This window comes from Crocuta crocuta, unplaced genomic scaffold (assembly GCF_008692635.1).
Source record: "Crocuta crocuta isolate KB4526 unplaced genomic scaffold, BGI_CrCroc_1.0 scaffold81, whole genome shotgun sequence".
NCBI lineage: Eukaryota > Metazoa > Chordata > Mammalia > Carnivora > Hyaenidae > Crocuta > Crocuta crocuta.
In genome coordinates, this window is record NW_027527808.1 from 3,441,210 (window position 1) to 3,468,044 (window position 26,835).

Sequence of the window (26,835 nt, forward strand, 5' to 3'; positions counted from 1 at the left end):
CTGCTTGTGTGCTTTCTCTCTCTCTCTCCCTCTCAAATAGATAAATACATAAATTAAATTTAAAAGAAAAATAAAAAAACAATATGAAAAGCTACATGAGAAAACATTTTGAATACTTCTGAAAGCACAAAATAATACATGAATAACAGAAAATGTACTATGTTCTTTGATAGGCACATTCATCATATAAGTGTCATTTCTTTACCATGATCCAAATAAAAATACCAACTGCTTTCTTTTTCAGTCTTTAGTTTTCTAGGTATTTTTTTTAAATGAACGGGTAAGACATAGAGTAATTCTCTAGTTCATTTTTAAAAATAAACATACCTCATGCATATATCAAGATAAATGACTCCAAATGAATCAATGTTTATATGCAAAAAATACTAAAAAGAAAATATAAAACCTTGAGTAAACTCCCATAAAGGATAGGCTTTTCTAATTATAGGCTCAAATCCTTAAGCCATAAAACAAGAGTATAAAACTCACCACATTAAAAGAATTAACTTCTGCATGAGGTAAATTTTTATAAACAAATAAAAACTGGGGAAAATTGCTTATAATTCATATTACAAATGAAAGGCTCACTCTTCTCATATAAAAATATCCTTGAAATATATAAGAAAATGCTAAACAAATATGAAGAAAATAGGCAAAGGGTATGAACAGACAGTTCAGCATATGGAATATAAATAACCTTTAGACTTTTAAAAAGATGTTTATCTGCACTCATAATAAGAAAAATGCTAATTCAAACATCACCACACTTGTGGTTCCAAAACATGGCCCTAGAATTTCCTAGCACTCCTCCCATGAACAGGTGCACTTACCCTTGAGTCCAATGCCTGTAACTTTCTGACCAACATACTCCAGCCTATTTGAGAAATACAGCAGGCTATATAGCAGAGGTGCTGCTGTGATGGTTTGGTAGCTTGTACTACCTGTCTTTCTTGGAGAGCCCAACCACCATGCTATGAAGAAGCACAAGTTCCCCAGTGGACAGGAACAAACAGCTAGTACCAACTTGTCAGTCATGTGAGTATGACAACCTGGAACAAGACCCTTCAGCTTTAGTCGAGCTGTCCCAGCTAATACTGCATGGAGAAAAGATGAGTTGTCTTCACCAAGTTCTGCTGAAATTGAAGGTTTATGAACAAATTAAATTATTGTTTCATTTTAAGCCAATTCAGGATGATCTTTTGAAATTGGTAAGGAAGAAGTAAAACTTGTAGTATTTGAAGATGACAAGATACTCTATACGGAAAACCCTGAAAGCTCCACCAAAAAACTATTAGAACTAATAAATGAAGGTCAATAAGGTCACAAGATACAAAATCAATACACAGAAATCCATTGCATTTTTATATACCAATAATGAAGTAGCAGGAAGATAAATTAAGAAAATAGTCCTATGTGCAATTTTACCAAAAATAACAAAATACCTAGAAATAAATTTAACCAGGGAGATGAAAGACTTGTACTCTGAAACTATAAATATTGATGAAAGAAACTGAAGATGACACAAATGGAAGATGTTCCATGCTCATGGATTGGAAGAACAAACATTGTTAAAATGTCCATACTACCAAAAGCCATCTGCACATTCAGTGCAATCCCTATCACAACACCAACAGCTTTTTTTGCGTGTACAGAACTAAGACAAATAATCCTAAAAATTGTGTGTAAACACAAAAGACACCAAAGAGCTACAGCAATCTTGAAAAAGAAGAACAAGGGACGCCTGGGTGGTTCAGTCATCTGATCATCTGACTTCTGCTCAGGTCATGATCTCGCTCACGATTTCAAGCCCCGTATCAAGCTCTGTGCTGACAGCTCGGAGCCTGGAGCCTGCTTCAGATTTTGTGTCTCCCTTTCTCTCTGCTCCATCCCTCCTCACATTCTTTCTCTCTCTCAAAATAAATAAACATTTCAAAAAATTTAAAAAGAAAAAGAAGAACAAAACTGAAAGTATCACAATTCCAGGTTTCAAAATATAGTACAAAGCTAGGTAGTAATCAAAACAGTATGGTACTGGCACAAAAATAGACACATATATCAGTGGAATAGAATAGAGAACCCAGAAATAAACCCACTCTCACATGGTCAATTAATTTTTGACAGAAGAGACAAGAATATGCAATGGAAAAAAGATGGTCTCTTTTATAAATGGCGTTGTGAAACCTGGACAGTTACATGAAAAAGAATGAAACTGGACCACTTTCTTAAACCAAGCACAAAAATAAACCAAAATGGATTAAAGTCCCAAATATTAGACCTGAAACCATAAAAATCCTAGAAGAGAGCACAGGGAGTAATGTTTCCCACATCAGCTAAATGATGTTTTTCTGGATATGTCCCCTGACACAAGGGAAACAAAACCAAAAATAAACTATTGGGACTACATCAAAATAAAATAGCTTCTTCATGGAAAAACAAACAACAAAACAAAAAAGTCAACCCACTGAATGGGAGAATGTATTTGCAAATGACATATCTGATAAAAGGTTAGTATCCAAAATATATAAAGGACTTCTACAACTCCATACCCCCAAAACAAATAATCCAATTTAAAAATGGGCAGAAGACATGAACAGACGTTTCTCTAAAGAAGACATCCAGATGGCCAATGGACACAGGAAGAGATGCTCGACATCACTCATCATCAGGAAAATGCAAATCCACAATACAATGAGACATCACCTCACACCTGTGAGAGTGGCTAAACTCAAAAACACAAGAAACAATAAGTGCTGGTGATGATGTAGAGAAAAAGGAACTATGGGGTACTGTTGGCAGGAATGCAATTGGTGCAGCCACTGTAGAATAGCATGGAGTTTGCTCAAAAAATTAAAAATAGAATTATGCTATGATCCAGTAAATTGCACTACTGGATATTCACTCAAAGAATACAGAAACATTAATTTGAAAGGATATATGCACCTCTCTGTTTGTTGCAGCATTACATACAATAACCAAACTATGGAAGCAGTCCAAGTGTCCATTGATAGATGAATGAATGAGGAAGATGTGGTATGTATGTACACACAAACACACACACATGCATATTACTCAGCCATAAAAAAGAATGAAATCTTGCCACTTGTGACAGCTGACATGATGAATCTAGAGGGTGTACTACTAAGCGAAATGAGTCAAAGACAACTACTATAAGATTTCACTCATATGTGGAATTTAAGAAACAAGACAAAGAAAGAAAGAAAAGAGACAAGCCAAAAACAGACCCTTAAATATAGAGAACAAACTGGTGGTAACCACATAGAGGTGGGTGGGGGAATAGGTGGAGCAGGTGATGGGGAATAAGAGTGCACTTATCAAGATGAGCACTGAGCAATGTATAGAATTGTTGAATCACTATATTGTACACCTTAAACTAATATAATATAAATTAGTATCTTGATTATACTGGAATTAAAATACAAATACGTTAAAAAAGAGAACTTGGTAAAATAAAACCATGTCTCACATTGAAAAAAAAGATACTTTCTTTCATTTTATCATCCAGAGATTAGACATGAAAATACCTCTTGTTTGTACTTTCTTCTGGAGAGTGTTATAGGGATAAATAAAATAACAAATGTGAAGGGGCTTTGAAAGCAAACAAACGCAAAGTATTATCATAGCAATTGTAAATAAAAACATAAAAGAGAGCATTGCTCTGCTTCTAGATACCAGCCTGAGAACATGCATTTACAGTAACAATGATGGAGTAAGAATACCTGTCAACATTGGATGTAGAGAAATTTCAATAGGAAGCAGGTAGAGGAGTAGAAGTGTTTGAAGGAGAAAGATAGCGCTACATAGCAGAGAATCCAAATACAGCCAGAAAGGTTGCTGATCATCCCCACAGAGCTGTCTCAGGGTTTGGACTTCCACATACATTACTTCCACTCCAGGCCAGGACTGAAGCACTCTTCTACAAAGATAACAATGCCCTTCAAATAAAGTCCATCCCGTTCGGGCATTTAAGTATCTGTGGTGAGACGACTGGACAAATGCCTGATAATTGACAAGTCCCACCCATGTATCCAGGGCTCTCAGTCAGCTTTCTGTTGCCTCAATCTAAAAACAGATGACCATTGAATGCCATCAATGTGGCAAGCACTCATTAATATTCCCTAATATTTATTGCATTTGATAAATATTTTTAATAACAAAACCAGTAATGTTGCCATTTTAAACTGGAAAGATGCTTTATGGTGCATCAAAGTAAACAGAGTTGTGGAAATACAAATACACAAATAGAAAATAACAGAGATAATACAAGGACTAGAAAAGAATTAAAAAAAAAATTCTCACTAGTGTCCTTAGAATGTTTCACCAGAAATTTTCATCTATTAAAAAGAAAGAAAGAAAAAGAAAAGAAAATAAATAGTATGCTAATAATTATCTGGAAACAATAAAGACCTTTTGAAAATTTTTTCCACATGCACAAAATTCACCAGATCAGTAGAAATTCAAGTTGAAAAAATGTTCTAGAAAGTATTATATAAGGATTAAGAATAATAAAATAGAGGGGAGAAATTTAGTTATGGAATATCAATATATTGATACATTGATACAATAACTACAATACAAATAACTAATGAAATTCCTTAGGGAGAGAATAGTAAAACTGAAAAAGAGAAATTATCAAAGCTCAACAGCAGTGGTTCTCAAGATGTTATCCAGGGACCTGTGATGTCCTACATGTTCATACTAACCAAACAAACAAACAACATAGCTCAACAGTAGGATGTCAATAGTACCAAAAATTGGAAAATCTAAAATTGATTACATAAGGCTATTATTTAGAGATGATAGCCTTTAGAGAATTAACTACTACAGGAACAGCTAACTAGTTAAAGGGATTGTCTGTGGAGATGAGAGAGGGAACAGAAAAGATTAGTCCAGGAGCCTCTATTTTAAATTTCAGTAGTTAACAGCTTCGAAGGGGACATGCACCCTAGTGTTTATAGCAGCATTATCAACAACAGCCAAGCTATGGAGAGAGCCCAAATGTCCACTGACCGATGAATGGATAAGGAAGGTGTGGTATATATATACAATGGAATATTACTCAGCCGTCAAAAAGAATGAAATCTTGCCATTTGCAACAATGTGGATGGATCTAGAATGTGTTATGCTAAGCAAAATAAGTCAACCAGAGAAAGACAAATACATGTAGAATTTAAGAAACAAAACAGATGAACATATGGGAGGGGGAAAAAGACAGAGGGAAACAAACTATGAAAGACTCTTAAATATAGAGAACAAACAGAGTTGATGGAGGGAGATGGATGTTAGAAGGGCACCTGCTATGATGAGTGCTGGGTGTTGTATGTAAGTGATGAATCACTGAATTGTGCTCCTGAAATCAATAATGTACTGTATGTTCACTAACTAGAATTTAAATAAAAATGTGGGGAGGGGACAAAAAACAAGAACAAAAACCCCCAAATATTTGTGAAACACATGTTAAGTTTTACATTTGGAGCAGCTCAAAGATTTTTATAGAAAATTAAATATTGTTTCTTTTTTTAAAACAAAACATAAATTTCAGTATTTAGGTAGCTCAGTTAATAAAAGGGTCACAATCAAGAAGAAACTTCTCACACTTTCACATTAAGAGGCCGAAAGTTGGTCCTTCCTAAGGCTTAGAGGTGAGAATTTTGACACCACCTTGGTCTGCAGATGGGGACTTCCCATCCCCTGGCACACTCCCCTCTGTGCAGCCGTAAAATGCAGTCTGTGAGGAACACTGTGTGTGTTATCTTCTTCACTATTAAACTGCTGAGTAACTTAACTTACCACTAATTTTTTTTGTTCTTTGTTTCCTTGCTGTCCTTCTCTCCAGTTTCTTGTTCTGTTATCTCATTTTAACTCCTAACTTGAAACTCACCAGTGATGTTTCTGTTAAAGAGTTTTATGTACTTCTGAAGAAAAACACTGGAGCAATTTGTACTGAATCAAATTCTTGGAATCTCTTGCCCTAGTTTGTACCGGAATATTTGGGGGAAGTCCAGTGGTATTCGCAGAAGAGCAAAGCTTTTCAGAGTGGGCTTTGGCTCCTGAAAGGAGATGTTAAGTGAAGACCTTACGTGATGGACACTCTGGGATGATGAAAGCGGAATAGAGATACCGGAGACTCTCATGCCCCTGTCCAGCCACGTCGGTCCACTGTTTGGATCTATGGGTGTCAGCCATCAGCTTGATATATTATAATGCCATTGAAGGGGAAGGAAGTCATAAATTTACTTTGCAGAACAGCATGGTAATTGCAGTGTGACCCATCATGTTGGTGTGCCTAGGACTATCCCAGTTTTAACACCGAAAGCCCTGCATCCTTGGGAAGCCCCTCAGTCCCAGCAACACTGAGATAGTCGGTCACATGACAGTTAGGGTGTTTAGTGCAAAGCCAACTGCCTAGAATAAAATCCCAGCTGCACCGCTTACTAGCTGCATGACTTTGTCAAAATTGCCTAATCCTACTTTTTCTTAATTGCCTTATATGAAAATGGAGATAACATTAGTATGTAACTGCTGGGGTTGTGGTAATAAAACGACTTAGTACATATAAAGGACTCAAAATGGTGTCTAGCACGTGGCAATGCGGCAAGCACTCAATAAATATTCACTAATATTTATTGCATTTGATAAATATTTTTAATAACAAAACCAGTAATAATACTACCATTTTCAACTGGAAAGATGCTTTATTGTGCACCAAAGTACACAGAGTCGTGTAGAGAATATTTCTTTTGGAGGATTGAGAAGGTCAAATAGGTCCAATGGGTGTTTTGAGATGTCAGCTAAGTCAAAATCAAACATTCTCATGGCTAATACTATAAACTGTCGAAACAGCTGTCAGGAGAAGCAGCACCCTTTATTCATCTGAGTTGTAGACGAAGCTTTAATCAACAGGTGATACTAAAACAGCCTAATAATGAAAATTACTTTCATATATGATTTTAAGATGTGAGGGCGTGTTTATGTTAATGAAATTGAAATGGACATCAGGTATTTACTGTTGACAGGAGAGGTAATATGGAAGCAGTGACACAGGGCCTGGTATCATGGATTTTGAATTGTTCTAGTATTTATCTTTTTGATATTAGGTAAATTCATACTCTTCCTGAAATTGAGGGTTGTAAAAAATATACTGTAGGCATACACTTCTTTTTGTTGGTTTCATTTCTTTGCTATCCAACATCTGGACATCCTTCCTCCCCTTGGTAAGCCCCAGCAGGTGGGCATTGGTCCTCTCCATGTGAAGAGGCCAAATACCGTTTCCTCCTGCCCTGTTGTAGTGATGACAGTAGTTATCAAACCTTAGCATACATGCAACAGGCTCAGATAGAAGGCTTTTTAAAACATAGATTGCTCGGGGCGCCTGGGTGGCTTAGTCGGTTAAGCGTCCGACTTTCGCTTAGGTCATGATCTCGCGGTTCGTGGGTCCGAGCCCCACGTCGGGCTCTGTGCTGACTGCCGGCTCAGAGCCTGGAGCCTGTTTCGGTCTGTGACTCCCTCTCTCTCTGACCCTCCCCTGCTCACGCTGTCTCTCTCTCTCCCAGAAATAAATAAATAAATAAATAAACATTAAAAAAATAAAAAAAAACCAAAACATAGATTGCTAGACCGCACCTCCTGGGGGGTTTGAGAATTTACATTTCTCACAAGTTTCCAGGAGATATTGATGCTGCCAGTTAGGAATCGCACTTTCAGAACAGGTGAGTTAGAATGTGAACACACGCTGGGGCGCCCGAGGGGCTCGGTTGTTAAGTGTCCAACTTCAGTTCAGGTCATGATCTTACAGTTTGTGGGTTTGAGCCCCGTGTCAGGCTCTGTGCTGACAGCTCGGAACCTGGAGCCTGCTTTAGATTCTGGGTCTCCCTCTCTCTCTGCCCCTCCCCCACTCACTCTGTCACTCAAAAATGAATAAACATTTAAAAAATTAAAAAAGAATGTGAACATATGACTTAGGTCAAAGAGATGCATCTAATTGGGACTTGAGACACAAGGTCAGCTGCAAAATTTTCTGGGAATAGAGCAGGCATATCAGAATTCAGCTTTGGCAATACCAAGTGGTCAATAGCAGATATCAGAGTTGGTAAGAAGATAGTTCTTCTGAGTGTCCTTGGCTGTCTAGCCTTTCTTGATTCTTGCCTGTTTCCTGCAACCCAATTCTTTCACTTTTCTGTCAATTCTGTGAGCTACTCTGCCTTTCAGTGAATTATCCTTCTGAGCAAGTTCACCAGGCTCAGTTTCTGTTGGATGCCATCTAGAAATACTGAGTGAAAAAGCAAGGCTATCAATGAGTGACAGGGATTTGAACTGCTGTCAATCATGGCAAGTGATAAGTGACTATAACCGCCTAAGTGCAGTGACAGAAGAATGCTCTGAGCACTACATGAGTACAGAGGGGAGAATTTGACCCAACTAAACGGTGGGCAGTGGTGGGATGGAAGCCTATTTGGAGAGAAGGTTCAAGACAGGAAATAGGATGAAACTGGAGACATAAGTAGGAATGAGATATTGGAGAATGTAGGCACCTTACAAGGTGAATTTAGACATTATTTGGCAATATTTAATATCAATTCCCAAACTTCTCTGATTGTATGAATCTCTCTGCATATTCTAGGATTGGAACTTATCATCTAAATGTTTTATGGTTTTTATGATCAAGCATGCTCAAGAAATATTGTCACAGATAATGAGAATCATTCAAGAATTTTTAGTATGGAAGTAACACGGTTTTTCTAGAACATTCTCTAAGAGCATGAGGAGATAGTTTTGAGGAGTAGAAGATGGGAAACAGGCTGACCAATTAGGATGTTGCCCCAGTTATTGGGACATGAAATTATATGGGTCTCAACAAATGCAGTCCCCAAGAAGGAAAGGATTCAAAACATATTAGGAAACACAGTCCTTGTTGATGGAATAATATTCAATAGATGATGGGATTCAGGGTAAGAGTGGAAGAGTCTATCAGGACCACTCCAGGACTTAGATTTAGGTCATGGATTGATATGTAAAAGTTGCTTTTAAAGTGTTGGAGGTAAAACTAAGGTGCAAGATTGAGCAGCAGAGAATGGCAGGGTTCAGGAAAAGCATCAGGTTTTTTCTGGTAATACTGATAGTTTTAGAAGGGGAGAGTGCTGGCATCCTGTACATATCTGAATATTGTTTCATGTTACATAAACCAGTGTCAGTGTGTGTGTGTGTGTGTGTGTTTGTGTGTGTGTGTGTATGTGCACGTGCAGGCATTTTCTAATCTGAGTTTACAACACAAACCAAAGTTTCTATATGTGTCTTTTAACACGGTCTCAGACTAGGGCATTACAAAGAATTTTTTTCATAGAGCTAGAAAGGACTCGGAAAAAAAAATTTCTAAGTCACCTGTTACATATTTGCTTCAAAGAGGACTCTTGATACACAGCCATTTCATATTGTCATCAAATCTTAAGTCCCCTGATTAGAATTTCAAGTAATTGTTTTGACATTTCTGACTGAGAAAGCAGTGAGGTGGCTGGCATCCTCCACCTCGCTCCCAGGTCCACTCCTTCTTTTCTCCCTGTGCACTTCCGCCATCTTCCCCGCTCAACTCACACCCAGCCTCTTGTGCTTCTGACACACTTGCTGTCACTTCCATGTACTTAAAGAAATTTTACTTCTTTCAATCCATTCTACTTATTTCTGCCAATGCCTTCCCCTTCCCCTGCTCCCCAATGTTAATTTGGTCATGTTATGCTTCTCCTTGGAAACCTTCAGCAGCAATTTATTACTTAAAGTATAAACTCTTTAACCTGACTTGATAGTGACAGATTAATCTATCAACTGAGAAATACTTATGATTGTTTCATCTTAGTATTTTTCTTAAAATATCCTACAAGGAAGATAGATGGTAAATATTCTCCTTAATTGTAAATTGAAGAAACAAAAGTGAATTACTTTCCAAATATATCCAGGAATTAGTTAATGGAACCAAAGGCAAATTATATTTCCTAGTCCCTTGCTTTGCCTCAAAAACAGACTTTATTTAGTCATTTTTAAAATCATTTTGAAACATACAATAAATAACTCTCACATATGCCACACATTCCCACATGCATACTCATAACATGTCCAATTTGTGTTTTTTTTTCCTAAAGTATTTCTTTTCTATACCGTTTATGAAAAATCTACGAGATCATGCAGTGAATTAGAGGTAGTGTCCAGGATAGGAGTGCAAGATTTATAGATACACAGTGGGTTTCTGTCCAGGCTCTGACACCTGTAGTTGTAAGACTCTGGGCCAAATTGTTCAACCTCTTCAACGCCTAATTTCCTTATCTTTCAAATGAAGATAAATAAAACGTGCATCTTACTGGCAACCCAATCTCCTAATAGATCATGACATAGCCACGTGTGATGGTACCGCTTTCTACACAATACAGCTTTCAAAGAGTTAAGTGGTTGCAGGTACCATCTGAGTTCTCTCATGTAGTTTGGCCTCCTCCAGACTTGGTGAGCCTGGAAAAGAGATGCAGAGTACAGGAAGGATGTCGTCTGGCCCCTCTGCTGTAAAAAGCCCCCGGATGACTAAAGACAGAAATGTGGAATAGACTTGGAGGGTGAATCACTGCAGTGAATGGTCCCTTTTCAATAAAGCTTTTGAAATCAACATTCTCTTTGGTTAGGACTTCATTCTGGGTTAGTAAATCTTATATAAGCATCTAAGAAATTCTTGCATTTGCTTATATAGTTACTGAAACGTCACTGATTCTGGACTAATAAGAATAATACTCAAAACTGTTAACAATCAAACATTTGGCATCATCTAGATGCAGATTCAGCTCTCCAGTTCTTCACTTACTAACTATATGCCCTTGAGGGAATTACTTGACTTCTCTGAATCTCTTCCCATAACTGTACTGCGAGAATAATACCAGTACTTACTTCAAAGGCAGGTAGTTTCAGAATTAAGTGGTTAGTATGCACCTGGAACATTCAAAGAACTCAAACAATAAACACTCTCATCGTTTTCTCATTTGAAGTCACTTTACTGGTTTCCTATTTGATCTCATTTGGAAATATTCTTATTTTTGTATTTATGTTTATGCTCCATTTCATTTCCATACTACACTCACTTTTCCTGATCTCTTGTGTTCAGAGACACTGTGTCTACAGCAAAGAATCCTCAACTGTGGGATGAAATGGAATTAGAAGGATGACAGAGGACCTAGTGTTTGGATTTCTTGGAAGAGCCCTAACTGGGACATTAGTCAGGAAATGTTACCAACACCATCCGTCATGCTATACAGAAATCTGACCAAATGGAAGGGACCACAGGACTGGGACAGCGAGTAAAGACATTCTGGCTGTTTTTCAATTCTGGCTGGTTCTCAGTTCGGGGTTCTCATTAACAATCATGAGGAACAGACAAGCTCATTGTGTTCTGAGAAACTTCTAGTTTGTACAAGAGAAAGATTCTCTGAGCAGTGCTACTTGAGCCTTCCTGCCATGCCTGGGAAGGTCAGCAGGTTGTTTGGTATGACTCTAAGGCTGATTATAATTTGGTATGTGTAAATTGCCATCTGCCCTCATGATTTCTCTTAGCCTTTGTAATGGTCTGGATTTAATAATAACATTGGGATGTTTCTAGGTGAGACAAATGGTGAGAGTAAATTAGCAGTACCAAGGAGTTTATAATGTATCTTGTACTTATGGGAAAATCCTATGGATATTTTAATCATCAATTCAAATTGAAGTGGATTCAATTTATCACTAAGAATTACCTCACTACTCCCTTTTTCTAAAATAATTAATGCTGTCCTCATTTTCAATAGAACTGAGTGGCTGTCTTTTGTTCAGCTTGCCTAACAAAGCAATTGCAGACCTAACTAGTGCCTAGAAGAATCAGTCAGCTGCTAGAAAACTCAGTGATGTTGCAGGATATTGGACAGAAAACTTGTGATTTCAGGGACCATCAGGAAAGTTGCCAAAAGATGTAACAACAGATTGTGACTTAAACTACTACTCAGTACCATGCCTTTCAGCCTCTCCTAACATAGTAATCTTTTCCCTTTCACTCACATCCTTGCAACTGGCTCAGAAAACCACACTTACACACAAACATTCACCTTAATATTTATATATTGACTATATTTCTCTATCCCTTCTTCAGTCTATTCTTTTGCTTTATTAAAAAAAAAAAGGTAAGCTTTAGACAGCAAGATCCCTATAATACTAACTTTTCCCTCTGATATCTGAACTTACTAACAGATAATTATGCATTAGTTATAATTAATAGCTCAGGAAACTAGAAACTTCATATATAAAAAGTTACTCTCTTCGGTTAATAAAGATTATATAATGCATAAGAATTGCAATGCAGCCAAAGAAATACTTGTTGTTTCTTTAGAATGGTTGTCTATTATAATTCTCCCTAAACTATAAGCCCAGTGAAGGTGGATATTTTGTCTACTTTTTTTTACCATTGTATTGTCAGCACTTAAAGTAGTGCCCAGATTATGGTAAGCACTCAATAAATATTTGCAAATGAGTAATCATGGAGCACCTGCTACATGTAAAGCATTGAGTTAGGTCCTGAATAAGATGAAGCCTCAACACTGAAGGTGTTCACAGCATATAAAGAGCTATGGGAGTGGAGATGAGTTGCAATGACCTCTGCTCATGAGATGGTATTAGAAGACACAGGAAATAATATGAAGAGAATTTGATTTTGAAGCTCCACCTGAACAAGTAAGTGGGAGTTCCCCAAATAAAGAGGGAGAGTGAGGAGAATAATCTAGGCAAAGGGAATAGGCTTGATAGTGCATTTGGGAACCATAAGTGAAAAGTGTGGTGAGTGTGTAGGCTGTGTGTGAAGGTATGAGGCAAAGCCTTGGAAGGTGACCAAAGAGTTTGAACTTCATCCAGTAGAGGGAGCCATTTAGGAGTTTTCCCATAGAAGGATAATTCTGGACTCAAAGTGAATGAATGGATGAACTAAGCTGGAGCAAGGCACCTTGTTTGGTAGGTATTTCAAGTGTGTTTGAGGGAGCAGAGGAGGGCCTCAATGAGAATCCAGTTGATAGGATTGATTGGACAGGATAGTTCTAGACAACAGTGTGAAGGTAGAACTAAAAATATTTGACTGCTGATTGAAGGAAAGAAAGGAGGTAACGCCATTACTCGAAGGTTTCTCAGTGGAGTGATATACATAGTCAGGTGACATTTATCAAGACAGTAAATGTAAGAGGAGAAACAGCTTCTGGAAAATTGATGAGTCCAGTTTCGAACAAGTTTATTGACAGTGCCAGCTTTGATAGTTTCATGATGATAAATAGCAAGCCATTGGAATGTGGGTTCAGATCTCAGGAGAAATGTCTATGTATGCAAGAAACATTCAGGAGTGATTTGTTTTAGAAGTGACAGTTGAACTCTTTGATGAGATCATCATGGTAGAACATGCCAGATGAAAGGTCAAGAAGACTAAAGACTGAATCTTGAGGAATGTCTCTGTTTAAGGGGGAGTAGAGAGAAAGTGAATGAAAAAGTAAAGGAGAAACTTTCAGGGAAAAAATAGTATGCAGTAATAAAAACAGGACATTTTATAAAAGAGGGGAAATCAGCAGTGTCAAACGTTGAAGAAGACCGAAGACTTAATAGAATGAATCTGTTCTTGAAAACTTCCTTGGTAACTTTGGAAACTATAGTTAATTGGTGAAAACTGTGGAATTCAAATTACTGGGAGTTTAGAAGTAACTATGAGGTGAGGAATGAAGCACTGGGTGTCTTAACTATTCTATCAAGGTTTTAGCTATGAAAGGGAAAAAAAGACCATTGTAAGCCTGAGGAGGCAGCAATGTCTGAGGTTTTATTAAGGTCACAGAGAAAATTATCTAGGAAAAATAGTCATCAGAGAGGAAAGAATTGATGATTCCCAGAGAGAAAACATTATTCACAGAGCAAGCCAGAGGAAATAAAGAAGGAAGTGAAGTCTATTGCTTGGGCTTCCAAATGATTAAATTCATTCTCTCACTGTGGGCAGATGGTGGAAATGGTGAGTTCTCTGAGGTGTAGAAGCAGTAAAATTTTTCTAGGGAATACTAATTAGATTACGATTATAAGAGAACTGTGCTGTTTTAAGGATTTTTTTTAAGGCTGAAATTTCAGGATGCAGGGGAATCTGCTCAGTCTTTCCTGAACTGAGAAATCGGCAGCCAGGACTGTGTCCTGCAGACTGGCAGAACGAGCATCTCTACTTTGACTGACTTTCCTTAGCCTTTGCTGTGGCCATTCCGTTTCTTAGACGAGAGAAAGTAATCAGGTATAATACAGTCCATTCAGTGTGAATCTGCAGTAGAATTAAGCTAATTCCTGGTTATAGTGTAGTTGTAGAAAAAAAATTCTCATGTGTAACGGGCATAGTGTGGACTGATAGGTTAAAAAACCCTGAACACATTTCTTCCTGGTCAGTGAACTGAGTATGGCATGGTAATACCGGAGAACAAATGGAAACTGGGTGAAAAATTAACCACTGGACCAATAAATGCACTCATCAAGTTTGCAGGTGATGTTGAAGTACAGAGTATATTCCCCTCCAACATTCTTCCTAGGAAAAGTGAGCAAAGAGAAGTTGATATTTGCATTCAGTTAATGTGTTGGCTGTAAGGGGGCTCATGAACTCACACTAATAGCTTTGGCAGCAGCCAGATAAAGAATGAGTTTGGACAGAGTTATCTGATGGGCTTCCCCCTGGATTGGCTTTGTTTTTCAGAGCAAACCCTTTGAGTTCTCATGAAATAGAGTGCATCTCATGATGCTTCTCTTAAGCGAAGCTCTTTGTAAAAAGTAATGACTATCAGTAATTAAAATACCGGATGGATATCAAAACCATCAGAGCAGCAACTTGTACAAACAGAACAGGGGAGCCTGAGAAGGTACACGTTTTTCCACTTCTAAGCCAAAAAGAGAGTTTCAGATTTTCAAGAATTAAACCCTTGGCTGTTTGAACAAGCTTGATGTTGCCTAAGTTGCTAAGTAAAGAATGTCCTAAAGGAGGAAAGGAAGAAAAGAGTGGCTGGCTAAGTCAAATACTTGGAATTTGTTTAAAAAGTGAGGGGAAGGGAGTGCCTGAGTGGCTACTTCCATTAAGTGTCTGACTCTTGGTTTCGGTTCAGGTCATGATCTCACAGTGTTTATGTTCGAGCCCTGTGTTGGGCTCTAGCACTGATAGGACAGAGCCTCCTTGGGTTCTCTGTCTCCCTCTCTCTCTCTCTGCCCCTCCCCCACCCATGCACTCGCTTGCTCGCTCTCTCTCTCTCTCAAAATAAGTAAACTTTAAAGAAAAAGGGGGGGTGTCAGTATTTCTGAAAGTAATCAGGAGGGGGGAAAATCAGTAAGGATAAAATAAATAATACTGAGTTCTTAGTGTTCTTAAGTTTTTGTTTGTTTTTGGTGCAGTATACTTTATACAGGGCTGGCCTCTAATTTCAGACTCTATGGAGCATGGCTTGTTTTTTGTTCTTTTAAAGTTTATTTATTTGTTTTGAGAGAGAGAGAAAGAGAGCTCATGCATGCAAATTGGAGAGGGGCACAGAGAGAGGGAGAGATCCTGATGGGTGGATCCCATCAGTCTGATGTGAGGCTTGATCCCATGCACCATGAGATCATGACCTGAGCCAAAAGCAAGAGTCAGATGCTTAATCAGCTGAGCCACCCAGGCACCCAAAAGCATGACTTGTTAGTTGCGGCAAGATAGGACACCCACATTTGCACCTGAAACTGGACTCTCATCTTTAAAGATGAACGGAGCTATTCAGGAAGTTCTAAGTGGCGTCAGGAAGAACTAAAGACCTAAGCAAAAAGGCAAAACAGGGTAATAAGGCAATAGTAACACCCAGATATTTAAGGGTTGAGTTCTCTTTATCTTTTTGCCACTGGAGTATTTCATAATTCTCAGTCTATATGGAATTCACTGAGAAAATGATTTGCTAATGAAAACCAGGTAATGATGATCATACAAATAAGTACACTACAATGTTAGGGAAATCCAGGAATAAGTGCTCAGAAATTCACAAAGATGGAATTAGGGAAAAGTCTATTAGCAGACAATGAAAACAAACCTACATAGGGATTGAAGGTCAGGATCTAAGTCCTAAGAAAACAGGACTAGTCTTAGAGGTGCTGATATTGAAAAAAAGTTGCCAAAGTAAGATTCAGGTCTAGGCAGTAAGACAAAAGGGCTACATAACTAAGTCATGCATTCATTCAACAATTGATTATTGAGTTGCTTTTCTCTGTGACAGGTACACTACTAGATCCCAGGAAAAAGGGAAAAGAAACTGAGATCCCTGTTCTCATGTAGCTAATAAGAGGAGACAAGAAAAAAAAAATAGGCAAGAAAAATATATAGTATGCTAGCTGATGTTAAATACTTTAAAGAAAAATAAAGAAGTGTGATTAGTAAGCATTGGAAGAGGCTGTGATTTTTAATAGGGTGGTCAAGGAAGGCATTAATTAAAGTGACATTTGAATAAAGACAAAGAAAATAAAAGTTAATGGAGTGATCCATGTTAATATCTGAGGGAGGAGTAGCCCAGGGGAAGGAGACAGAGAGAAATCAGGTACAAAGGCTTTGGACTCTGTGGCTGGAGTAGATTGGGAATTTTCTAGAAAGCAGGGAGGCTTGTGTGACTTGAGAGAAACTATCAGGTGGGAAAGTAGTAGGACATGAGATCAGAGAGGCAAGGGGAGGACCAGATGGGGCACATCACGTAGGACTTTGTGGAATTGGACTAGATGTGCTGAATCTTGTGTCTCCAAGATCAGAACTGTTCCTCAAGACCAAGGTCAGGTTGAGCCTACTGGGATCTTTCAAGTGGAATGGGGTGAAGGGTGAGTGGTGAAGAGGCTGAGAACCAGGTGGATCCCATCAGCTAGTTTTCAGGGGGAGAAATGTGCAGGAAGCAATATATGTCATCAACAACCTCCTCTTCTGGGAACCTTTCCTGCTCCCCTCTGCCAGTCCTCAAGGGAACACATTCTATGTCCGATTTCTGTAGAAAACTAGAGCATTGGCTTTACTGGCTTAATATTCAAGCAAAGGTTATTTAAATTATGACTTGGGCAGACTAAAATATCCTCAGTATCTAACAAAACATAATGATGGAATGAGAAACATTGGAATGGACAGATTATCTTTCTTGGCAACTCCCTTTGTGAGCAGCACTGATGTCTAAACAAAGCTCCCCTTTTAAGAGTCTTTCCCTTTCTGTGTAGTAGGTATATGTAATTCATTATATACATATTTAAAGTTAACTATATTTGTTTGAGTTAAATTCCTAGTGTAATTTAACCTTTAAATAAAAAAGCGAAATGAATTCTAAATTTAAGAAATGCAAGTGATCTCCAAATTTCTAATTCTGTGTTGTCCACCACTCACTACTATCCATTTACTGAACCAGTTGCCAGGCAAGACCTGATCCATGCATAACTGCTAGAGAAAGGACAAAGGAAGCTTACAAAACTGGGTACCCAGTGGAGTATTTATAGACTAATTTCTATTTGCATAAAGTTGCTGGGCTTGTTCATTTTTAATTCTTTCAAAATCCTGAGCACCCTCTCTTCCATCTGGGACACATTCCTGTATGATAAAGCAGGGGAGTGGTATGGATGATACAAGTTGTTTTGTTCCCCCAGCGCCTCCCCCCCTCCCCCCCCCAGGAAAACAATGCCTCTTGAGTGAGGAGGACTCAAAACTCTCTAGGAATTAAGTTGTATCCTATTTCATATTCATCATAAGCCAATTTCAGGCTTCCATGAGTCCAAATCTAGTTGTTCAGGCACTGCTTAGCACAGCTAGTTTATCAGACCGGGTATTGTGTGGTCTAAATAGAAACAAAAAGCTTTTTGATTTGGGCAGTTCTCATGAGAGCTCATTGAATTTACTGTGATATTTCTCTTTATACACAAAAGGACCAGATTAGTATCTGATAATAGATCAGCACATTTATAAATGCTGAGTGCTGAGCTGTGGGCAACATGTGATTGGATATAGAATTTGTAATTATTTTGCTTTATTGAGCTTGCTGCAAGGACAGAGAGGGATAATGAGGCGCTGATCTCTTCCACAGGGGTTGGGATAGCAGTGACAGGCAGAGGTAGGCCAGTCCCCAAGGGTGCAAACCAGACCCACAGGGACTATAGTCAAGTCGTTGCTGAGAGGCTGTACAGGCAGGTGTTAGCACTTAACGTGCAGATTCAGAATAGAAGATGGAGTATAGAGGACACAGGTGCCCTGGTGGATTTATCTGTACTTGAGCTGACAGGTATCCCCATCACTCCTGGGGCAAGATATCAATATGGTCGAAAGGATGGTGGCAAAGATGAAGCCACAGTTAGGGAGGAAAGAGGAGATGTGGGAATTGTTTAGGATTCAAGTGTCAAGGTGACTGACTCTGAATATTTACCTGAATGATGAGGCTAAAACTAGGGAGAGTTAAGAGATCAAGAGACAAAGTGTTAGTCATTCCAAGCCAAGAGGAGGTTCACTCCCCTGGAGGTGTTATACCAACCAACCGTATGAAGTAATACTTTTTGGTTATTGGCTGTAAAACCAAACCAAAACAAGACACACACATCTACAAATTTTTTAGTGGGGTGTAATATACTTCCAGAAAAGTGCACATGTCATAAGTGTACAACAGGAGAAACATTTCCAAACTGAAGCACTCACATAACTAGTATCCAGATGAAAAAACAATTTCAGGATACTCCCTTGGGTCCCCTTCCAATCATTATAACTTCCGATGGAAACCACTATCCTGACTCCTAATAGTGCCTATTTGTGTTACTGGTTTGGCATCTAATGTAAATGGTATTGTGCAGTATATAATCTTTTGTACTTGGCTTCTTTCACTCAATATTATCCTTGTGAGAGTCATCCATATTGTTGCATATCATTTATTCTTCTTGCTGTAAAGTTTTCCATCATATGAATATATCATAATTTTATGCCCATTCTACTCTTTAGGGGCATTTGAGTGGTTTCTAATCTTTAATTATTATTAATAATAGAGTTTCATGAGTATTCTAGCATATTCTTTTAGTGAATGTGTTTCTATTGAAAGTATACCTAGGAGTGGAATTACTAAGTCATAGGAAAGTGTGTGTTAAGCTTCAGTAAATACTGCCAGTTTTCTAAAGCGTGGTTATACCAATTTTTGTCTGTTTCTTTAAATGTAGGTGGCCCAATAATTTCCACTTAGCCCTTACCTGAAGTATTTCCTTTCTTCTGTCTTGTCTTAAAGTGCCTATGTTTTGAGTAACAGCAAGGTTTTCTGCCAAGTCCCAAGCAGTGAAGACTGTAGAATAAAAGAAGGGGGGAGATTAGGGAATAGGCCTGGACATTAAAAAAAATTACATGAAATCATTATACAAAATGGGGTCCCCAAGTCTCTTTAGCTTTTATTCTTTATCCAAGTCTGAGCCCCTATTTAACTCTTATAACCACTCAAGAATTCGAGTCGAGTTCTCATGCTCCCCAAAGTTCTCAACTTTTTCAGGTTCCTGCAGCAAGTTATAGAAGATGGACCTCAGAGGGGCACTCTGGTGGCTCAGTCAGTTGAACGACTGACTTCAGCTCAGGTTATGATATTATGGTTTGTGAGTTTGAGCCACGTGTTGGGCTCTGTGCTGATAGCTCAGAGCCTGGAGCCTGCTCCAGATTCTGTGTCTCCCTCTCTCTCTCTGCCCCTCCCCTGCTCATGCTCTCTCTCTCTCAAAAATAAATAAACATTAAAAATTTATTTTAAAAGAGGATGAACCTCAGAAACCTTTGTGCATTTGGAGTTGTACTTGTAGCATCTGAAGTCTGCCTTCTTTTCATATTTTTTTCAAGTCTTAGGTGACTGGGCTGAATTCTACAGTTGGGATAGTAACATGTTGTTTAATAAACCTTTTATGGTTGTCTGTAATTTAACTTGCATGTACGTCACATTACACTTAAAAGCAATTTCAAAAACTGACTATTTTTTAAGTGCTGGGAATCCAGATGGATAATAAATTGAGAACCCTTGGTGTTTGTATATCCAAACTCAGTATTCTTGGTTTCAAATAATTAGAAACCACAGGATGAATTAATGGTCTGCTGGATGCTGTCTAATGTGGGCCAGTTGTATGAAAAGCATAGAGATTAGATGTGAAGACACCTTGTAGGAGCATTCAGAAAAGAAGGCAGTGTTGATAATGTCTGTGCAATTGGCTGTCTGTGCAATTGGTTGAAATCAGCACCTGGGCTATTCTCTGATTATAGAGACTTATCTATTAGCCTTCTGCACTTACTCTCATTTCTCACAGAGAAGGGAGTCCAAACTGTAGAGTCTGCAACTGTTTTTCTGGAGAAAGAAATCCCTTATGACATTGAGTAATGCATGCCTTTCCCAAGGCGAGAGCTCCCTGCTGAATATGGGGATAGTACATGTGCCAGCTTTGCTTGATAAATCTCAGAGTATTGAAGAGGCAACTACTATGTTGAATGGTTATTTTACTAAAACCTCCACTACTATAGCCCCTATTGTATTACCCTAGTGTTTGAAAGTAGATTTATGTAACTCAATTAACTATTGACCTCCAACTATTTAGAAAAAATCTTACTCAACTGAACTAGTCAGATGTGTCTACATTGGACAAACCCCTAACCACTCCCAGTTTCTTGGAGAAGACTACTGACTGGCAATCTGTATGTGCTTGGGAACAAATGCTTCAAATTATATAATCTTAGGTTTAAATTTTACATACTGTGTTCACTGCTATTAGCTTTAATTCTACCCATTTATTTATCTTGCATTAAAAGATACCCTATGGGGGTAGGATTCTCGGAGGATGGTAGCTTAGGAAGCATCAGGATTCCATGTCCCCACCCAGAAAATAACACTGTCAGGATATGTCTAATGTAACGATTTTGGAACTCTGGGGTCTATTGAAGGCTTAGCTTGGCAGCAGTTACCCAGACCCACCCCTCAACCCCCAACCCAGGCAGCTGTACATGTGTTCCTGGAGCAGCTTACATGTAGATTTCTGGAGCCAGAATGGGAAATAAGACCTTGTCCTCCAAACACAGGAAATTGGATTGCTAATTGCTCCTTCTGATCTTCGAGGTATATCACAGAGGCAGGCAGCCATTGTTGTTGTACCTCCCCCCAATTGTTGCAAGACCCACCCCTCAGGCTGAAGTGACTTCCAGAGGATTTAAAGGGCTAGAACCTTCCTCTCAGCACTTTCATTTCTCTCTTTTCTCCTTTTGGGAGCGAGATATGAAAAGTATTTAAAAGCAACTGTGTATATGGAGAAAATCAGAAAGTCACCACTTATGCCCAGAGAAAGACATAGGCTCAGAAAAAACATGAACAGACTTTAAATTTACACCTTAGGCTGATTCTTGGCACAGAGATACCCTACAGCATTCAAACCAAAACAATAGCAAATAACAAACCCTGGAAAAGGGGAGAAATCTGATTTCCACAGTTACCAGTTGATTAGAATCAAATGTTCAGTTTTCAACAAAAAATTACAAGGCATACAAAGAAACAAGAAAATATGTCTCTTTTAAAGGAAAAAAAATAAGTCAACAGAAACTGTCCTTGAGAAAAACTTGTTGGTAGATTTGCAAGATTTACTAGACACTAGATTACGTTGTTTTCTAAAAACGGTATAAAATATACTCAAAAAGCTAAGGAAGACATACAGAAAGTAAAGAAAATTGATATATGAACCAAATGAAAATAACAATAAAAATATAGAAAATCTAAGAAATTGTTTTGGAAATTTTTTTCCAAAAAAGAAATTCTGGAAATTAACTGAATTGAGATGAGATTAAATAACTGAAATGAAAACTTTACTAGAGGAATTCATAGGTATTTTGAGCAGGCTGAAGAAAGAAGCAGTGAACTTGAAGATGGGACAGCAAAAATTATCAAGTCTGAGGAATAGAAAGACAAATGATTGAAGAAAAGTGAACAGACTCTAAGGGACCTGTGGGATACATTGAAAGGAACCAACATATGCATCTTGGGAGTCCTGGGAAGAGGAAAGAGAGAGAGAAAGAGGCAGAGAGAATATTTGAAGAAATAATGAATCAAAAATTCCCATGTTTGATAAAATGCATGAACATAAATGTCTAAGAATTTCAACAAATTCCAAGTAAGATGAACTAAAAGAGACCCACACTGAAACACATTATAATCAAACTGTCAAAAGCCAAACACAGAGGGAATCATAAAAGCAGCAAGAAAGAAGTGACTCTTCATGTACAAGGGTTTCTTAATAACATAATCAGCATATTTCTCATCAGAAACTTTGGCAGCCAGACATTGGGGTGATATATTTAAAGTTCTAAAAAGAAAAAACAAACTGCCCACTAAGAATCATATGCCTATCAAAACTGTCCTTCGAGAGTGAAGGAGAAATTTAAACATTCCCAGGTAAACAAAAACAGGGGGGGTTTGTTACTGCTAGACCTAACCTGAAAAAAAGGCTTAAGGGAGTCTTGCAGGGTGAAATAAAAAGACACTAAGCCATAACTTGAAGCTTCATAAAGAAATAAAGATTGCAGTAAGGGTTCAAAATGGGCAATTATAAGAACTAGTATTGTTGTAACTTCACATTTTGTCTTTTTACATAAATTAACAGACTAATGCACTAAAACATAGCAAATAGTAGTTTATGTTTTGGACACACAGTGTATATAGATATAATCTTGTGACATCAAGAACTGAAAGGTTAGAGATGGACCTATAAAGAAGCAGAGTTTTTGTATGTTATTAAACATAAGCCAGTATAAATTTGGATTAGACTGTCATAACATTAGGATGTTAAATGCAATCCCCTGGTAACCACAAAGAAAGTAGCTATAGAATACACTGAAGGAAATGAGAAGGGAATTAAAATATTTCTCTACAAAACAATCAACTAATCATAAAAGAAGACAGTGATGCAGGAAATGTGGAGATAATGCTATGAGGCATTTAGAAAACATCAAAACAGTATGGTATTGGCACAAAAACAGACACATAGTCCAATGGAACAAAATAGGGAACTCAGAATTGGACCCAAAAATGTACAGCCAACTTATCTTTGACACAGCAGGACAGAATATCCAATGGAAAAAAGACAGCCTCTTTAACAGATGGTGCTGGAAGAGCTGGACGGCAACATGCAGAAGAATGAAACTAGATCANGTGGGGAAGGGGGTTGATGGGCATGGAGGAGGGCACTTGTTGGTATGAGCACTGGGTGTTATATGGAAATCAACTTGACAATAAACTGTTAAGAAAAAGAAAACAAATAGCAAAATGGCAGAAGTTATCAGTAATTACTTCAAACGTAAATGAATCAAACTCTCCTGTGAAAAGAGATTGGCAGAATGAATTAAAATAAGTAACCATGATTCAATTGTATGCTATCTACCAAAAATTCACTTTAGATCCAAGGAAACAAATTGGTTAAAATGAAATCATATGAAAAGATATTTTGTACAAGTGATAACAAAAAAGAGAGATAAGCAGTGGAACATTAAAAAGGAGGAATTTTTGATTTACGCTACAACACGGATGAATCTTAGGAACAATATGCTAGGTGAAATAAGCTAATAAGAAAAAGACAAATATATAATGAGGTACTTGTATGAGATACTTATATGAGGTACCTAGAGTAGTCAAAAATCAGAGGGACAAAGTAGAATTATGGTTGCTAGTGAGGAGGGAGGAATGGCGAATTATTATTTAATGAGGATAGAGTTCTGGAGATGGCTGGTCATAATGTTGCACAACTATATGGATGTACTAATGCCACTGAACTGTGTATTTAAAAATGATTGAGATGGTAAATTTAACGTTATATGAACTTTACCACAATAAAAAATGAAAAAGAAAGATACTCTCATTTTTTTCTTAACTTTTAAACAATAAATATAAGTAGCCCTTCTGTGGATAAATTGTTGATGTCCTGGAGTCAGCATGGTTTTAGTGGTAGATGTAGTAACAGTTTGAATAGATTGTGACTGACCCAAGACAAATTTCTATAGCTTTCATGAACATATTTTGTTATCTTTTTGAGTGACTATTTTGCTCTTTCCCATAAACTATGAGGGCCCAGGGGGAAAATAGTTTATATTCCTGGTTAACTATAGCTTTCCTTATATGACATTTTCTTCTTGAAAAAAATTGGTTAAAATATGCTTTTAAAAATCAACCATGGACTTTTACTATGTACTTTATATGTAAAGAATGTAATTAAGGAAATAAACAGAGACAGAATCGTTGACCTTGGGAAACGTATATTGAACTGGTGTATGGTTTTAATCGGAGGTCTTCAGTTTCAGTGACAGAAACCCAATTCAACCAGACTTAAGGAAAATGGGGAATTGATTTTACGGCTCTCTGTGGGCATCTCCTCTGCTCTTAACCCTCACATCCTCACAGGCTTGACTGCTGATTTCTAGCACCTGTGACTCTTTGCCCACAGGTTCTTTTGGCCTTTTTTTTTTTTAATTTTTTTTTTGAGAGGTTGTGCAAAACTACTGTATTTACAAAAATGGCACGGAAGTGAATTCAACAGTCAATGCACATGCACACTTCATTCACATCTTCAACAAAAGATATTCTAACACTACAGAACTGAGTAAGAATACTAGCTTCAACGGCAGCTGTTAAGCACTAGAGTCACATAAGTTACACCAGAATGGGCAAATATTGCCCAAGTAAAATTCTATTGTTAAAGCTGAAACAGGTTTAAGGCCATTCAAGTTCAAGCACAGAGATACAAATCTTTCAGAGCCCCATCTATTTTTGTTTGAAGAACGTGACCTTTCTTCCAACTTGTGGTCTTAAACTTCTGTTTTTACAAAATCCAAAAGGAAAATACAGAAGAAATCAATACAATAGAGGTTATATTAAATAAGAGTAACATACAAAGCTATTTAAGATGAGTTAAAGACAGCCAAAACATTACAATTGTAAAACTTGCTTGTTACTTGTTGAACCAGACCTACACTAGGAGTTAGGTAATATATACAATTATTTTCAAGTAGATTACTTTATGTTGCTCTAACATGTTCTCTTTATCAGTGCACTGTTAAACTAATCAAAAACTCTACACATGTATATTCCCTTACAACAGCAGCACACACTACCACTACCTGCAAAGCTGTCATTCTCAAATGACTTAGTGAATGAAAGGAAACAAAAAGCAGAGAAAGTAACATATTAAGGAGAAATAATGGGAATTGGAAGATTCATGCAGTTCAGCTCTTTTAATCAGCCAGCCAGCTTGCTGGCAGCAAGGGATGGTTTCCGTTGAGGAAGGTCCTGTGGAGTGGGAATGTGGTCACCAGTGACCTCTGTCTTATCCGGAGCTGCAGTAGGAAGCTGCTTGTTCTTCATTTTTGCTTTAGCCATGTTGTAATCCCCAGAATCAAAATATTTTTGCCCTTTCTGCAATCGTCTCCTTAAGAAGTCTGAACCTCCAGGTTTTTGTCCCAAATGAGGATACCTTGCTTTTAATTTTGCTTCTTCAGCTTTCTCTGGACCAGTCACTTTATCTTCCATTTCCTTCTGCTCCTCCGCGGAGGCTGCCTCGGGGACTTCCGCGGACATAGTGCTCCCTCTTACCCCGCTTCTCCCTCTNGAATATTTTTAAGGGGAGTACTCATGTGATGGAGATTGTGGAATCCATAAAATACTTTGGTATAGTTCTTATCCCTCCTCCTATGTATGGAATTGAAAAAACGAAAGGCTGTTTTCTCTAGCAACCTGACAATTCCCTTTCGGTGCCTGTCCTTCTTAATTGAACACAGCAATATCTTTGCTGAAAGGAAAGGGTTATGATATGAGTGTTTGTGTACCTGCAAATCCAGATGTTGACAACCTACCGCCCAAAATGATGGTATTAGAAGATGAGGCCTACATGAGGTGATTAAGTTACTACGGCAGAGCTCTCATGGATAGCATTAGTGTCTTCATAAAAAAAAAAAAAAAAAGCCTTAGCAAGCCCCCTGGGCCATTTTGCCACGTGAGAACCCAGTGAGAAGACATTGGTCTATGCGTAAGGGGGCTCTCACCAGATACCAAATCTGCCTTTGCCGTGATCTTGGACTTCCAGCTTCCAGAACTGTGGGAAATAAATGTTTCTTGTTTAAAAGCCACCTAGTTTATGGTGTTTTGCTAGAACAGCCTGAGTACACTAAGACGAAAATATATCAAATTTCCTACCATCAGAAACTTTGACCAGTCCCTTACCTATTAAATGGGGAATCTAATACCACCTGATAAATCATTGTAATAGATGTATGGAATTACCTTATGTATTTGTAGCTTATTTTCATCAAAGGATTGTCGTGCCTTGTATCTAAAAACAGGGAGGGGTGCCTGGGTGGCTCAGTTGGTTAAATGCCCGACTACGGCTCAGGTCAGGATCTCACAGTATGTGACTTCAATCCCTACATTGGGCTCTGTGCTGACAGCTCAGAGCCTGAAGCCTGCTTCAGATTCTGTGTCTCCCTCATTCTGTGTGTCCTTCCCCACTCATGCTCTGTATCTGTCTCTTTCTCTCTCAGAAAATAAAAATGGCTAAATGTTAAAAAAAAAAACACATTAGGGGCGCCTGGGTGGCTTAGTCAGTTAAGCGTCCGACTTTCGCTTGGGTCATGATCTCGCGGTTCGTGGGTTCGAGCCCCGCATCGGGCTCTGTGCTGACTGCCAGCTCAGAGCCTGGAGCCTGTTTCAGTCTGTGACTCCCTCTCTCTTTGACCCTCCCCTGTTCATGCTGTCTCTATCTCTCTCCTAGAAATAAATA

The 26,835-nt window shown here is 38.1% G+C and overlaps 1 protein-coding gene and 1 pseudogene across 1 annotated transcript in view; both read right to left on the reverse strand.

Annotated features, from left to right (window-relative positions):
• Window positions 1–26,835, reverse strand: part of LOC144240330 (uncharacterized) — a 54,039-nt gene that overhangs the window by 16,802 nt on the left and 10,402 nt on the right. Inside the window, exon 2 of the mRNA XM_077774638.1 lies at window positions 19,261–19,349. Coding sequence (XP_077630764.1) covers window positions 19,261–19,349 — 89 coding nt within the window. The remainder of the gene's footprint in view (window positions 1–19,260; window positions 19,350–26,835) is intronic.
• LOC144240321 (cAMP-regulated phosphoprotein 19 pseudogene) lies at window positions 25,280–25,657 on the reverse strand (annotated as a pseudogene).